The 17,245-nt window shown below is 44.0% G+C and overlaps 1 protein-coding gene across 1 annotated transcript; it reads left to right on the top strand.

The window, feature by feature from the left end:
* The first annotated feature begins 12,210 nt into the window (after positions 1 to 12,210).
* LOC124692555 (solanesyl-diphosphate synthase 1, mitochondrial-like) lies at positions 12,211 to 17,245 on the top strand. Its single transcript, XM_047225948.1, has 11 exons — positions 12,211 to 12,316; positions 13,157 to 13,237; positions 13,390 to 13,461; positions 13,585 to 13,716; positions 13,793 to 13,879; positions 14,117 to 14,188; positions 15,045 to 15,130; positions 15,306 to 15,438; positions 15,532 to 15,621; positions 16,256 to 16,354; positions 16,712 to 17,245. The coding sequence occupies exons 2-11, from the start codon at positions 13,223 to 13,225 to the stop codon at positions 16,889 to 16,891; spliced, it is 966 nt and encodes a 321-aa protein (XP_047081904.1). The 5' UTR covers positions 12,211 to 12,316; positions 13,157 to 13,222; the 3' UTR covers positions 16,892 to 17,245.

Genomic DNA, 17,245 nt, shown 5'->3' with positions numbered 1-17,245 from the left:
AACCCTCAAGTACCCTTGGATACCCAGTGTAGTGAATGCCATAACTCGCAGTGCCTTTTAGATAGCGCAAAACTCTCTCAAGAGCATGCCAATGAACATCTCCAGGTGTAGACACAAAACGGCTGAGTTTACTTACAGCAAAGGAGATGTCAGGCCTTGTGGCGCTGGCTAAATACATAAGCGAGCCAATAATCTGCGAATATCGTAATTGATCTCTAGCAATTCTTTTATTCTTACGAATAATCACACTAGAATCATAAGGCGTTGGAGAAGATTTACAGTCGCTATACCCGAAGCGACTCAGGATCTTTTCCACATAGTGGGACTGAAGTAATGTAATCCCACCATCGTCATCCTTAAGCAACTTGATGTTTAAGATCACATCAGCTACTCCCAAGTCCTTCATCTCAAAACAACGAGATAGGAACTCCTTGACCTCCTTAATCACAGTAAGGCTGGTCCCAAATATCAATATGTCATCGACATAGAGACATAGAATAACTCCCTCGCCCCCACCATGGCGATAGTATACACACTTGTCAGCTTCGTTTACAACAAAGCCTTCAGCGGTTAAAGTTCTTTCAAACTTCTCATGCCACTCGCTTAGGCGCTTGCTTAAGCCCATACAAAGACTTCGAGTAATTTACACACCTTTCCTTCTTCACCATCTACTACAAATCCATCAGTCTGCTCCATATAAATTTCCTCTTCAAGCTCTCCATTTAGGAAAGCAGTCTTAACATCCATTTGATGAACGAGAAAACCATGTGAGGCAGCCAAGGATAGTAGCACTCGTATGGTGGTCAATCTGGCAACAGTGAGTATGTATCAAAGAAATCTTCACCTTCTTTCCGGGTATAACCCTTGGCCACAAGGCGTGCCTTGTACTTTTCAATAGTACCATCAGGCCTAAGCTTTTTCTTGAACACCCACTTGCATCCTACAGGTTTGCACCCATAAGGACGATCAGTAACCTCCCAAGTTCCATTAGCTAGGATGGAATCCATCTCGCTACGGACAGACTTCCTTCCAGGTAGTCGGCATCCCGAGATGCATAGGCTTCGAAATAGAAGTGGGAGTATCATCCACGAGGTACACAATGAAATCATGACCAAAAGACTTTGCAGTCCTCTGTCTCTTGCTCCTTTTGGGAGCTTCATTGTCATCCTCCACAGGATTGTCAAAGTGTTCTATAGCCATGGTAGGTTCAGGAAATAATTCCTGAGTAGATGAACTGGGCATCTCCTGAATTGATGAGCTAGACGTTTCCTTCATAGGAAAGATATCCTCAAAGAAAGTCGCGTCATTCGACTCCATAATTGTACCAACATGCATGTCGGGTACCTCAGATTTTACTATCAAAAATCTATAGCCAATGCTATGAAAAGCATATCCCAGAAGAACACAGTCCACGGTTTTTGGTCCAAGCTTGCGCTTCTTGGGTATTGGCACATTTACTTTCGCCATACAACCCCAAGTTCGTAGGTAAGAGAGTTTCAACCTTTTCCTTTCCCATTCCTCAAACGGGGTAAGGGTTTTGTTCTTTGTGGGGACACGGTTTAGGACATGACATGCGATCAATATCGCCTCCCCCACCATGCCTTGGATAGACCCGATGTATCTAACATGGCGTTAACCAAATCGGTTAGAGTACGGTTCTTTCTTTCGGCCACCCCATTTGACCGAGGTGAGTAGGGAGGCGTCCTCTCATGGATAATACCATGTTCCGCACAAAAAGAATCAAACTCGTTGGAAAAATACTCTCCACCACGATCGGACCTTAGCCGCTTGATCTTTCGATCAAGTTGGTTTTCTCGCTTCGACTTTAAAGATTTTGAAGTAATTAAGAGCTTCATCTTTAGATTTCAGGAGGTACACATAACAATATCGAGTAGAGTCATCAATTAAAGTCATGAAGTATCTTTTCCCTCCTTTTGTCAATTCGCCATTCATTTCACAAAGATCCGAATGTATAAGCTCCAGCGGTGCCAAGTCTCTTGCCTCCGCAGTCTTGTGAGACTTACGTGGTTGCTTAGCTTGCACACATACTTGGCACTTGGATTTCTTGACAATAGCAAATTTCGGAATTATATTCATATTCGCTAGCCGCGTCATGCACCCAAAATTAATATGACAAAGTCGTGAATGCCAAATATCGGACTCACTATTATTGCAAACATGATTAATAATTTGAGTACATATGTCTGACAGAGATAAGCGGAACAAGCCTCCGCACACATAACCCTTTCCAACAAATTGTCCACACTTGGAAATTACAACTTTATTGGACTCAAAAACCAACTTAAAACCATCTCGACATAAAAGCGATCCGCTAACGAGATTCTTATTAATAGAGGGAACGTGCTGCACATTCTTCAGCTGGATGGTCTTTCCCGAAGTAAACTTCAGATCCACCGTACCAACACCACGAACAGAAGCACGTGAGCCGTTTCCCATCAGCACGGAGCAAGTCCTTGCAACCTGATAAGAAGAAAACATAGAGACATCAGAACATACATGTGTATTGGCTCCGGTGTCTATCCACCAATCAGGAGAATTACATACTGAAAGGACAGTAGGAGAAATACCGTACCCAACGTCCTTCATTTTAGTATCAACACCAATAACAACATTTGCGGACTTGCCGTTGTTCCCACGCCGATCATGGCGTTCTGGGCAATCAGGAGCCCAATGTCCAGGAGCGCCACAAACATGGCAATTCCCTTTCTTCTTATAAGGAGTCTTCTTCTTGAAGTTGGTTGAGTTAGAGGCTTTGTTCTTCTCGTCAAACTTGCCTTTTCCATTGTTCTTATTCTTAGACTTGTGGGATTGGAAGTTTTTCTTCTGTACCACATTGGCACTAGAACCTCCCTCAAAACTACGAGCGCGTGTGTCCTTTGCTCTCGCCTTCTCTTCCACATGAAGCGAGCCAATGAGATCCGAAACCGAAAACTCTTGTCTCTTATGTTTCAGAGAAGTAGCAAAGTTCCTCCATGAAGGAGGAAGCTTGGCAATAATGCCACCGGCCACAAACTTGTCCGGTAAGGTACACTTAAACTGCTCGAGTTCTTTGGCAAGGGACTGAATCTCATGAGCCTGTTCAACCACGGAGCGCTCATCAGTCATCCTGTAGTCATAGTATTGCTCCATGACATACAGTTCAGTGCCAGCGTCCGAGACCCCAAATTTGGCCTCGAGCGCATCCCACGCATCTTTGCCATGGTCGAAAGCCATGTACGGGTCAACAATGTTGTCCCCAAGAATGCTGAACAAGGCCGCCTTAAACATGGCGTCGACCTTCTCAAACTTTTCCTCGCTCCTCTGCAGAGAGAGGCCCCTCGGGTCTAGCATCACGTGGCGCTAAAATAGCCTAGGTTTGTAAACCATAGAACCGCCTTTGTGCGCCACCTCTTGTAATGCATACCATCAAAGAGGGGAGGTCGAGTAGCGGCAGCAACGCTGCTTGAATTGATTTGCCTAAAATCAGGTTTTTGGATTGTTGAATATATAAGCAAATATCCATATGAAATAATCCGTAGATGTAATTGATAAATCATGACTAGGGAAATAACAAATAAACTAATCGTGCAGACTAGTAAGGTAGATGAACATATCACATCTAAACAAGACAAACCGATCGCATCTACCACAGAAACTAGAACAAGAAGCTCTAACATAAACTGAAAGAGAAACGACAAGATCACATACTTCACAGCAGCGTCTTTGTCGCCCATGTTGAGGTTGTCGAAGAAGTCGCTGAGGTCCGGGAAGAAGTTGTCGGTGTGGAGAAACTCGTCGTCCGAAGACGACGTCGTGCTGCCGATAGTCGCGCCGGAGCGCTCCCCAAAAACCTGATTGCCCCTCACCCGTACGGGTTCACGAGAGGCGGGGTTCCGGAGGCCTACCGTCCCGGCAGGTCGGTGCACGCCGACGGACGGGATGAGGAAGACGAAGGCGGCGGCGCAATGAACTGGAAACAGGTAGTCGCATATGTGGCACGTACAGGCTAGGGTTCTCGTCCGCGCTTATATAGTGCGGTTTCGGGAAGGTCGTGGGGCGCAGCCCACGTCCGAGTCGGCACAGCCACGATCCAGAAAATCCGGAAGGCAAAACGGCTGAGTTAACGCGTCCGTTAATGACTCATAATTGTGATTGATTACACAATCAATTTCCCGAACAGCAAAAAGATAAGCTCGGCTCGGCGAGATTCCCGCAACCCGCGGCGCGTCGTGACGAGGCGAGGCGCGGCGAGGCGGGCGGCGGAGGAGGAGGAGTGCGCGAGGGCTCTCTCTCTTCTCACTCACTTACTAGGACTAGAACAGCCCACCTTATATACCACTCCAACTCTCTCCCAACTAGCAATGTGGGACTAAACTTTAGCCCCCACTAGTGCAGCCACTGATTTATGATATGGGCCATGTGAGTTTCAGAATTTGATAATGGGCCATGGGCCAAAGGCCAAATGCCCACTAATTCCAGCAATCCCCCACAAACTCTCATTGGCACATCTCATCAATAAGTTTCCAGAACATTGTTTTATATACCGGTATGTCGTGGAGACGGTTAAGTTGAACTTCCACTTAAAGCTTCATATTACACTAGATTGCAACTTGGATAGTGGACTATGCCTTGAACTACAAGTTTTCTGCGCACTAGCTTCATACAAAGCCTAGACCGATACTAGGCTGCCGCGAGGCTTCCTCGCGGTTTGGAGCTTATACGTCATACTCCGGGGCCTTTCATGAGTTTACTAGAGAGCACCCAACTCTCATAGATTGCGACGTTTAACAATCGGACTCATATAGGTGTGTTCTTCAAAAGATGTTCGCAGGACAACATCTCTCGCTAAAATAAGCCACTTAGAACACATTAAGATAATTATCAACCTGCCATGCGGATTAGGAGAGTATTGCATCTTACGGAGTGGTAAAATTGCTATAGGGATATATACTCTCCTCTCGGCTGACCAACGGCTTGTCTCCCAGCTCTAATTCACGGGATCTCCGATCACATAGAGTGGGTTACCACCGTGGGCAGCTCATAGTGTGGGTCTCATACCCATCTCCCTCGATGCATTTTCTATCACATTTCGTGATAGTCCCTTTGTGAAGGGATCTGCCGAGTTTCTAGACGTATGGATATAATCCAACGCTATAACTCCAGAGTTCCTCATTTTCCTGACAGTTTTCAGTCTCCTCTTCACATGCCTTGATGACTTCATATTATCCTTAGAACTGTTTACTTTGACGATCACAGTTTGATTATCACAGTTCATAGGAATAGCGGGTATTGGTTTCTCAACCACAGGTAAGTCCATCAAGAGCTCACGAAGCCACTCTGCTTCAACAGTGGCTGTGTCTAATGCTGTGAGTTCTGCTTCCATAGTTGACCTCGTAATGATGGTCTGCTTGCAAGACTTCCAGGAAACAGCGCCACCTCCAAGTGTAAACAAATAACCACTTGTGGCCTTAGTCTCATCGGCATCAGATATCCAATTTGCATCACTATAACCCTCAAGTACCCTTGGATACCCAGTGTAGTGAATGCCATAACTCGCAGTGCCTTTTAGATAGCGCAAAACTCTCTCAAGAGCATGCCAATGAACATCTCCAGGTCTAGACACAAAACGGCTGAGTTTACTTACAGCAAAGGAGATGTCAGGCCTTGTGGCGCTGGCTAAATACATAAGCGAGCCAATAATCTGCGAATATCGTAATTGATCTCTAGCAATTCTTTTATTCTTACGAATAATCACACTAGAATCATAAGGCGTTGGAGAAGATTTACAGTCGCTATACCCGAAGCGACTCAGGATCTTTTCCACATAGTGGGACTGAAGTAATGTAATCCCACCATCGTCATCCTTAAGCAACTTGATGTTTAAGATCACATCAGCTACTCCCAAGTCCTTCATCTCAAAACAACGAGATAGGAACTCCTTGACCTCCTTAATCACAGTAAGGCTGGTCCCAAATATCAATATGTCATCGACATAGAGACATAGAATAACTCCCTCGCCCCCACCATGGCGATAGTATACACACTTGTCAGCTTCGTTTACAACAAAGCCTTCAGCGGTTAAAGTTCTTTCAAACTTCTCATGCCATCGCTTAGGCGCTTGCTTAAGCCCATACAAAGACTTCAGTAATTTACACACCTTTCCTTCTTGACCATCTACTACAAATCCATCAGGCTGCTCCATATAAATTTCCTCTTCAAGCTCTCCATTTAGGAAAGCAGTCTTAACATCCATTTGATGAACGAGAAGACCATGTGAGGCAGCCAAGGATAGTAGCACTCGTATGGTGGTCAATCTGGCAACAGGTGAGTATGTATCAAAGAAATCTTCACCTTCTTTCTGGGTATAACCCTTGGCCACAAGGCGTGCCTTGTACTTTTCAATAGTACCATCGAGCCTAAGCTTTTTCTTGAACACCCACTTGCATCCTACAGGTTTGCACCCATAAGGACGATCGGTAACCTCCCAAGTTCCATTAGCTAGGATGGAATCCATCTCGCTACTGGACGGCTTCCTTCCGATGAGTCGGCATCCCGAGATGCATAGGCTTCGAAATAGAAGTGGGAGTATCATCCACGAGGTACACAATGAAATCATGACCAAAAGACTTTGCGAGTCCTCTCGTCTCTTGCTCCTTTTGGGAGCTTCATTGTCATCCTCCACAGGATTGTCAAAGTGTTCTATAGCCATGGTAGGTTCAGGAAATAATTCCTGAGTAGATGAACTGGGCATCTCCTGAATTGATGAGCTAGACGTTTCCTTCATAGGAAAGATATCCTCAAAGAAAGTCGCGTCATTCGACTCCATAATTGTACCAACATGCATGTCGGGTACCTCAGATTTTACTATCAAAAATCTATAGCCAATGCTATGAAAAGCATATCCCGGAAGAACACGAGTCCACGGTTTTTGGTCCAAGCTTGCGCTTCTTGGGTATTGGCACATTTACTTTCGCCATACAACCCCAAGTTCGTAGGTAAGAGAGTTTCAACCTTTTCCTTTCCCATTCCTCAAACGGGGTAAGGGTTTTGTTCTTTGTGGGGACACGGTTTAGGACATGACATGCGGTCAATATCACCTCCCCCACCATGCCTTGGATAGACCCGATGTATCTAACATGGCGTTAACCAAATCGGTTAGAGTACGGTTCTTTCTTTCGGCCACCCCATTTGACCGAGGTGAGTAGGGAGGCGTCCTCTCATGGATAATACCATGTTCCGCACAAAAAGAATCAAACTCGTTGGAAAAATACTCTCCACCACGATCGGACCTTAGCCGCTTGATCTTTCGATCAAGTTGGTTTTCTCGCTTCAGCTTTAAAGATTTTGAAGTAATTAAGAGCTTCATCTTTAGATTTCAGGAGGTACACATAACAATATCGAGTAGAGTCATCAATTAAAGTCATGAAGTATCTTTTCCCTCCTTTTGTCAATTCGCCATTCATTTCACAAAGATCCGAATGTATAAGCTCCAGCGGTGCCAAGTCTCTTGCCTCCGCAGTCTTGTGAGACTTACGTGGTTGCTTAGCTTGCACACATACTTGGCACTTGGATTTCTTGACAATAGCAAATTTCGGAATTATATTCATATTCGCTAGCCGCGTCATGCACCCAAAATTAATATGACAAAGTCGTGAATGCCAAATATCGGACTCACTATTATTGCAAACATGATTAATAATTTGAGTACATATGTCTGACAGAGATAAGCGGAACAAGCCTCCGCACACATAACCCTTTCCAACAAATTGTCCACACTTGGAAATTACAACTTTATTGGACTCAAAAACCAACTTAAAACCATCTCGACATAAAAGCGATCCGCTAACGAGATTCTTATTAATAGAGGGAACGTGCTGCACATTCTTCAGCTGGATGGTCTTTCCCGAAGTAAACTTCGGATCCACCGTACCAACACCACGAACGTAAGCACGTGAGCCGTTTCCCATCAGCACGGAGCAAGTTCTTGCAACCTGATAAGAAGAAAACATAGAGACATCAGAACATACATGTGTATTGGCTCCGGTGTCTATCCACCAATCAGGAGAATTACATACTGAAAGGACAGTAGGAGAAATACCGTACCCAACGTCCTTCATTTTAGTATCAACACCAATAACAACATTTGCGGACTTGCCGCTGTTCCCACGCCGATCATGGCGTTCTGGGCAATCAGGAGCCCAATGTCCAGGAGCGCCACAAACATGGCAATTCCCTTTCTTCTTATAAGGAGTCTTCTTCTTGAAGTTGGTTGAGTTAGAGGCTTTGTTCTTCTCGTCAAACTTGCCTTTTCCATTGTTCTTATTCTTAGACTTGTGGGATTGGAAGTTTTTCTTCTGTACCACATTGGCACTAGAACCTCCCTCAAAACTACGAGCGCGTGTGTCCTTTGCTCTCGCCTTCTCTTCCACATGAAGCGAGCCAATGAGATCCGAAACCGAAAACTCTTGTCTCTTATGTTTCAGAGAAGTAGCAAAGTTCCTCCATGAAGGAGGAAGCTTGGCAATAATGCCACCGGCCACAAACTTGTCCGGTAAGGTACACTTAAACTGCTCGAGTTCTTTGGCAAGGGACCGAATCTCATGAGCCTGTTCAACCACGGAGCGCTCATCGGTCATCCCGTAGTCATAGTATTGCTCCATGACATACGATTCGGTGCCAGCGTCCGAGACCCCAAATTTGGCCTCGAGCGCATCCCACGCATCTTTGCCATGGTCGAAAGCCATGTACGGGTCAACAATGTTGTCCCCAAGAATGCTGAACAAGGCCGCCTTAAACATGGCGTCGACCTTCTCAAACTTTTCCTGCTCCTCTGCGGAGAGAGGCCCCTCGAGTCTAGCATCCGTGGCGCTAAAACAGCCTAGGTTTGTAAACCATAGAACTGCCTTTGTGCGCCACCTCTTGTAATGCATACCATCAAAGAGGGGAGGTCGAGTAGCGGCAGCAACGCCGCTTGAATTGATTTGCCTAAAATCAGGTTTTTGGATTGTTGAATATATAAGCAAATATCCATATGAAATAATCCGTAGATGTAATTGATAAATCATGACTAGGGAAATAACAAATAAACTAATCGTGCAGACTAGTAAGGTAGATGAACATATCACATCTAAACAAGACAAACCGATCGCATCTACCACGAAACTAGAACAAGAAGCTCTAACATAAACTGAAAGAGAAACGACAAGATCACATACTTCACAGCGGCGTCTTTGTCGCCCATGTTGAGGTTGTCGAAGAAGTCGCCGAGGTCCGGGAAGAAGTTGTCGGTGTGGAGAAACTCGTCGTCCGAAGACGACGTCGTGCTGCCGCGTAGTCGCGCCGGAGCGCTCCCCAACAACCCGATTGCCCCTCACCCGTACGGGTTCACGAGAGGCGGGGTTCCGGAGGCCTCTCGTCCCGGCAGTCGGTGCACGCCGACGGACGGGATGAGGAAGACGAAGGCGGCGGCGCAATGAACTGGAAACAGGTAGTCGCATATGTGGCACGTACGAGGCTAGGGTTCTCGTCCGCGCTTATATAGTGCGGTTTCGGGAAGGTCGTGGGGCGCAGCCCACGTCCGAGTCGGCACAGCCACGATCCAGAAAATCCGGAAGGCAAAACGGCTGAGTTAACGCGTCCGTTAATGACTCATAATTGTGATTGATTACACAATCAATTTCCCGAACAACAAAAAGATAAGCTCGGCTCGGCGAGATTCCCGCAACCCGCGGCGCGTCGTGACGAGGCGAGGCGCGGCGAGGCGGGCGGCGGAGGAGGAGGAGTGCGCGAGGGCTCTCTCTCTTCTCACTCACTTACTAGGACTAGAACAGCCCACCTTATATACCACTCCAACTCTCTCCCAACTAGCAATGTGGGACTAAACTTTAGTCCCCACTAGTGCAGCCACTGATTTATGATATGGGCCATGTGAGTTTCAGAATTTGATAATGGGCCATGGGCCAAAGGCCAAATGCCCACTAATTCCAGCACTTCCATGGCATGTGGGTCACCCGTATGACGCAATGCGTCAGGAGGATTTGGTACAAGGGCGTCTGCAGCTTCCATATCCAATACCCTCCATCTTGCATGTCGATTTCCGGTAATTTTACTGGGCTTGAGGCCGTGTCTTTCACCAAATCATCATCATCATCAACAGAAGAAGTGCATTGGAGTGCATTTTATGTCCAACTTAGATGCTAACCAAGATTAGCCATGTTGGCCCTCGAAACCCAACTGAATCGATCGTGTCCTCTTCCACGTCTAAAACCTCCTCGGTTACCCATTGACAAACCGGGTGTGCCAAGTTTCAAAGTCAGCTGGCCTCCTCGTGTTCTCTAGTACCACATTTATGACCAAAGTGACCACATGCCCGACAAGATCTTGGAAATTTTTAGACTACTCATAGTGGGAGTAACTTGGGTAGTAACATAGAGCTACATGCAATGCCAACTAAGCAATTTGATGACATGGCACATCATTAATTGAGGAAAGAGAACATTGTGGTAACTAGCTATGTTACCATAACATCACATTTTTCAAGATTAGATGAGTCTTCAACCTAATTAATGTGGCTTTGCATGACACTACACATATGTTACTTCCCACTATGAAGGTAGTAACATAGAGGGAAATCCACTTTGGCTCATAGGAGCATATGAACCCATTATGTGAATATACATTTTGAAGTATCAAAAAATTCTAAAATAAATTTTTGCATGTACATCTAGACATTTTATGTTCGTATACAAGTTTTCAGAAAAAAATAATATTTTATATGACTCATGTAAAAAAGACAAATTTTTATGCTCCAACACGACTACGTACAGTACATTTTTTTGTCTTTTTTGTACATGCCACATAAAATGTTGTTTTTCTACAAAAACTTGTGTATGCACATAGAATGTCACGATGTACACCAAAAAAATTATGTCAGAATTTTTTATCATTTTTAAAATTATTTTTTAATTATTTTATATAATGGGAGCAAATGCTCCTATGAGCCAAAATGCCTCCTCCGTAACATAGACTAGTAACATGTGCATGTTACTACTCTATGTTACTCCCCACTATGACTAGTCTTAGGAACTTCAGGTTCATCTTCGAAGACGAGGCCGTGGCAACTCCCTGTCCCTGCATACCACAATCTGACGTGGCACACCTCCTGCGCGTCCACGTAGGCAACCCCACCCCGTCACACGAACGAACAAACCAACAAGCCTAGCCGCCGCCTTCTTCTCCGTCCCCTTCCGTCTCTGACTTTTTCCCCAAGCTCAACGCTCCGCCGCCCGCCCCGCCGCCCCCGATCTCGGGAGCGAGATGTCCTGGCGCTGGGCACTCGCGCGGCGCCTCGCCACCCTCGTCGGCACCGGCTCCAGCACCGCTCCCGCCGCCGGTGCCCAGCCGCAGAGGCTCTTCTCCTCGTCGGGCGCCCTGCTGGGGAGGCGCTTCCCTCCCGCGTCCCAAATCCGGAACGAGGTCCCCTCCTCTCCCTCCCATTTTCTCCCATGCCCTCGGCGGTCAGCGTAGCGGGTTCCGGTTGGCGCCTCGTCGCGTCGTGCGTGGTCGTGATACTGTTCTGCTCATCGGTCCGTGTAGCGCCCGAGCTGCCTGCAATGTGTTTGTGTTTATGCACAGTAGTGTAGCGCCCCGGGGAAATCTTAATCAGGTCGTCTTCGTAGTTGTGAAGTATCGGCCTACACACCAATTAGTCCTTACTGATGTTTTTCCATTTTCTTGAAGTACTAATTTCAGTAACGCAAAGAGAATTTAAATGATGTGTAGTGAAACTCGCGGGCTTGCTGTCAGTTTCTAATGGTATTGATGAACATACGACCATGCCTTTTTGAGCTGTAGATTGGATAAGCCTTCTGGTGTGATGATAGGTTTCTGTACTTTTGGTGTGGACTAGTAAGTCGTGGCTTGCAGAGGACCTACTCTTGTGAGCTCGAGATGGCTACATGACGCCACCTAACTCTCATTACTGATGTCTTTTGTACTACTTGTTTACTGAATTTAGCAAGTCAATCGGCTACATAGTTAAGCACCACAAACAGTAAAAGCATTAAGGGGGGCAGAAATAGTAAAACCCATGGACCTGTTTTCAGTTTCTACTTCTAGTGGGATTTGCCTGCTAGGTAGGTGACCACGTATTATTCAACTGCGGATTCAGTTAGCCTTCTGTTATGCTGATACGTTCTCTACTTTTGGTGTGGATTAGTAGGTGGTGGCTTGCAGAGGAGCTGCTTTCGTGAGCGCGCGATGGCTACACGATGCCACCCAATACAAGACTCACCAAGATGGAGGTTCGAGGGCTGAAGTAGGTGAATCCTTATTTGTTCAGTGATTTGGTTTCGGGCTGCTCGTTTGTTTTGCTAATGAAGTAATGATCTTTGCAATTGTACCTGAAAGGCTGAAACCAGTAGTTCCCAGCTTAATATAGAAACTGCGCATCACTAATGGCAGATCACAACATTGTTCTGCTAGCTACATGCTATACTCTACGTGCCCCCTGAATGCATGATTATGAATTTAAATGTCTGAAATGTCACCTGTCTAGCAATGAAAGATGGTATGTAAAGTAGGCTGTTGTAAAACAGAATTCTTAGTTGCTAGTTCCACACATTATCTGCTACGTGGGACACCCCTTGTTTTGCTTATTGACTGCTGCCATTTGATTATTTATCCTTGACATTCTTATGGCTCTCACTTATTTGTGGCATTTTTGCTGATATGGCATGCCATGTGAATGGCTTCTTCTTACCATCAATTTTTATTGGATAAATTGGCTTGTTATGGTGAACTATATCGAGCCTGTAATGGAATCAAATTGTTGTATGAAAAGCCTAACAAGACAACCATGGATTATACTCTACATAAATTTGGAACTTGAATAAACTGATATTTCTTTTCCTTCCATCAGAGAAAAGTATGTTTGATGTTCCCAGCATGTCGCCACTTATATAGAAGCCGAAGAAAAAATTGGCTTAAGTTTGCCTTGGCTATGGGGTTATGCTGTTGCGAAATGAAAGATAAAGCTGATTTAATTTTAATAATAAATAGGCACTGAAAACCTCTTTTGTTATTCCATATGAAAGGTTGCTGTGGAAAGTGTAGCGAATTACTATTCTCTGAAGAGTGAATTTCCTCATGCTCTCAGGAACGACAGGATCCATTTGAGTTGGTTGCTGATGAGCTGTCAATTCTTGCAAATAGACTACGGTCGATGGTGGCTGCTGAGGTTATTACCGAATGAATCCTATTCATATCAACACTTTGTTGAAGCTAGGCTGCTGGTGGCACAGTGTTTGGATTCTTCGTTTATCTGGTTATCACCACATTGTCAGACATACCGATTTTGCCTAAGTGGACACTTCTTTTTTGCTTTTGCAGGTCCCTAAACTAGCATCAGCTGCTGAATATTTCTTTAAATTGGGAGCTGAGGGAAAAAGATTCCGACCTACGGTAACACATTGATCTCTTCATTTATTTAAGTCAATATTTACATTATTACATCATCGTTTCACTCTTTGGTTGTCTCCCTATCCTACCCTATGCGTTGAATGCAGTGATCTATTATATTGTCAGGTTTTGTTGCTGATGGCATCAGCTCTGAAATTCCCAATATCAGAATCAGCAGAAGGTGGAGTTTTCAGTATGTTGGCAAGTACGATGCGCACACGGCAGCAAAACATTGCCGAGATAACTGAAATGATCCATGTTAGTATGGCGGCTGACCTTCAGATCAGACCCACCGTGGTTGTCTTTTAGTTTCTCAAGCACACATATATTGCAGGTCGCAAGTCTATTGCATGATGATGTTCTGGATGATGCTGACACTAGGCGGGGTGTCACTTCGTTGAATTGCATTATGGGCAACAAGGTATAGCACCACACCATTGCACATGTAGTAAACTAAGTGAATCAACTGGGTCCTTGACACTAAGAACTACAAGTTACTTTAGTAGTTAGCACACGATGAAAAGATGAACTTCCAAGGAAAATCTCTGTACCACTGTGGGAAGCTTTAGCTGGGCATCATGTTTTGAGATTTATATGCTAGGGTGCTACAATCAGAATTGTCTTGGTATCAGTATTCCTGAAATTCTGATGTGTGCAGCTTTCTGTTCTGGCTGGTGACTTCCTCCTGTCTAGGGCATGTGTGGCACTTGCGGCTCTTGGGAATACAGAGGTACATTAATATCATTTATTTATGCAAAGCATAGATTGTTGTACGTATTCTGTATGCTCCTCTAATGATGCGAAAATTAAAGTGGTTATGCTTTATGCTGGTTGTTAGATTGGCGTTTAGGCTTTTGACTCTTTCTGTCACCTCTCTGGATCTCTAGACATTTACTTCTCCTGATAGAAAAAACTACTTTCTCGATATATAAGGGTAAGTAAGCAGGAAGGTTGAACCAGTTTGTTACTGTATTATTTGTAGTTTGCTCGGGGGATTCTCATTATTTCTTTCACATCATGTCCTAGCTGAAGTCATGTTTCCTACTGATGCCAATCGGTGATCACTCTCCGTTCACCTCCTTTTCCTCCCTGCTGATGTGTCAATTAGATTTGTTGCAAAAACTTGAGATGGTGGTCCTGATTTCTAGCAAAGTTGGGTAGCCTGATTTGTTTTATCATTGGTTGGTCAGTTGGTGTTATTTTATATATCTGTTACAAAACATGAGTAGTTAGCTAGGTTTTTTCCATTCGGAAAGTATTTAGCTAGTTAAATTAGTCTGACAGTCCCATTTCTCAGGGGCTCATGTGCCTTGTTTTCCCAGTCCAAGCTTATGCATTCTAATGAATTATCGCTCACAATATTGTCGTTGCCTATTTCCTGTTTCCTAGCTGAGCTCATATTGTATTTCCAGGTTGCCCCTTATATTTGCAGTACTGGCACTGGCATGTTCTCTTTCTTTCAAGTCTTATGTATTACTCTTCTTTCGAGAAAGCGCAAAGGGCCTTTGCGTTTCATTTCACTGAAAAGATAGAGATTAGTTTACATCCTCCTAGGAGGCGGATCATAATCAAGCTAATTTATGCAGGTGGTATCTCTAATGGCAACTGCTGTGGAACATCTAGTCACTGGTGAAACTATGCAAATTTCAACAAGTAGAGAGCAACGGCGAAGGTTAATTATTTATCTCCGTCATGATTCGAATTGTTCATCACATTTAGCAACTAAAACCAAGAGATGCTGGATAAAAATGCTTGGACATATTTTGCTTCTTTATTTACTCTATTTACTCTGTTTATTTCGATGCCATTGTTTGTTGGTTCTGATATGCTTCTTAAAAATCGTGCAGTATGGAATACTACTTACAGAAGACATACTACAAAACAGCATCATTGATATCAAATAGTTGCAAGGCTGTTGCTGTTCTTACTGGGCACACTGCTGATGTTTCATTGCTTGCATATGAATATGGTCGAAACCTGGTTTGTAAAGGATTTCATAGTTCTCTCTTTTTACCCCGTCTGATGTAATTCTGTAAACGTGGCAGCAACTTAATTAACTCGATATCATTGCAGGGTCTAGCGTTCCAGTTGATCGATGATGTTCTTGATTTCACAGGCACATCTGCTTCACTTGGAAAGGGTTCATTATCTGATATTCGTCATGTAATAACAGCCCTCCTCTTGTTCTTGTTATATTTTATTTGCAATGTCTTACTATGTGAAATTGCCGTTTGCCTTCCAAGGTTCCAACTACTTAGAATATCATTTTTCAGCCTTCATTAGGGCATATACACATCAAATTTTGCTGTTCAAATGATGCTACATTGGTTTATAAGCATAGACTTCCTCTTGTCTGACACTAAAACGCATGTTGCTGTAATTGCCTTGACCACTGTCTCGAACTTGTCACCCTCATGCTGTGTAGATAACAGTACTTCTCACAAAGAAGACTAGCATAATTGTGTCTTCTTTCAGCCATCATTGTATCGCAATAAACTTCACATACTAGAATTTATTGCTTGTAGTTAGACAAGAAGAATATTCTGAACCATATTGCTGTAAGAATAATTGTCTATGCATTGTGTTACAATTATCAAAGAGCAGTTAACAAAGAGCTCTTCTATGAAAGTACTAAAAATACTAGTTTCTGTTTATGCTCACCCACTCAATGAATTACCAGTATATCCAGTTAGAAATGTGTCAACCGAGGGCTACATTCTGCTGTTTCTCTTGGTTATGCTCAGCCACACAGGTAGCACTTGTTTTTTTCTGTTACATAATGGCATTCATGATGCAGGGAATCATTACTGCCCCAATGCTATATGCGATGGAAGAATTCCCACAACTACATGATGTAATTGACCAGGGTTTTGACAATCCTGCAAATGTTGAGCTTGTGAGTAATTATTTTATACCAAGAATGGCTGCTGTCTATGTCATTGTTCATTCATTCCACCTATAGGGTAGAAACAACATTTACATTGTTTGCGTTGTTACACCTCGAGGCAGATGCTCAATGGGCTATTGATGCATAAAAGTCATGTTTGTAGACACTAGAGCAGACACTTGTACAGTTGGAAGACTAGATTTTCAACAAATATAAACCTATATTTCAGGATTTTAGAATTTATTGAAACAACCAGCTGTTAGAATTGTGTTAGCTAATCATAGTAGTCACCATATGATTCATATCCACACCATGTTGAGAAAAACTGTTTTGACCTGATAAATGGTCTACACTTGCAAATTACAGGCCCTGGACTACCTCCAGAAGAGCCGGGGCATCGAAAGAACAAAGGAGCTTGCACAAGAACACGTTAACCTTGCAATCAAAGCCATAGAAGCTCTCCCAGATAGCGATGACGAAGATGTTCTGATTTCAAGGCGTGCTCTTATTGACATCACACATAGAGTCATCACAAGGACAAAATAGCAAGACCATTCACATTGTGAAGATAAGGTAGAAATCTGCCAAAGGTGTAGTGGTCCACTTGGAAAATTTTGCACGGTTTCGTAATTGCATTCTTTCCATTGTCTGGGTTTTGTGTAACATCGATGAAACTTCAGGATTGCAAATTCCTGGGAATCATCCTAGTCGCAGCTGTAGAGCTTTTAGTTACTGGTGGCAACAGGATCTGTGTATTAGTTTGGCGTTGGATCACCTGACATAAGCCTGTAACCATATAAATGGGAGTATGTAACATGATATACAAGAACGAAAGAAACTGCTTGTCGAGAAAGTACGATATTGAATCTGTTAACCCAGTAATAATGGTTGTTATCTTTA

The sequence above is a fragment of the Lolium rigidum genome, chromosome 2, assembly GCF_022539505.1.
Source record: "Lolium rigidum isolate FL_2022 chromosome 2, APGP_CSIRO_Lrig_0.1, whole genome shotgun sequence".
NCBI lineage: Eukaryota > Viridiplantae > Streptophyta > Magnoliopsida > Poales > Poaceae > Lolium > Lolium rigidum.
Note: the sequence above shows the minus strand (reverse complement) of the source record. Positions and strands in the feature narration are given on the sequence as shown.

What these genes read in the sequence shown, in the direction of transcription:
- LOC124692555 (XM_047225948.1), top strand. An exon ending in ATTGCATTATGGGCAACAAG is followed by an intron (nt 13,880 to 14,116) that starts GTATAGCACCAC and finishes TGATGTGTGCAG; the next exon opens with CTTTCTGTTCTGGCTGGTGA. An exon ending in ATCCTGCAAATGTTGAGCTT is followed by an intron (nt 16,355 to 16,711) that starts GTGAGTAATTAT and finishes TGCAAATTACAG; the next exon opens with GCCCTGGACTACCTCCAGAA.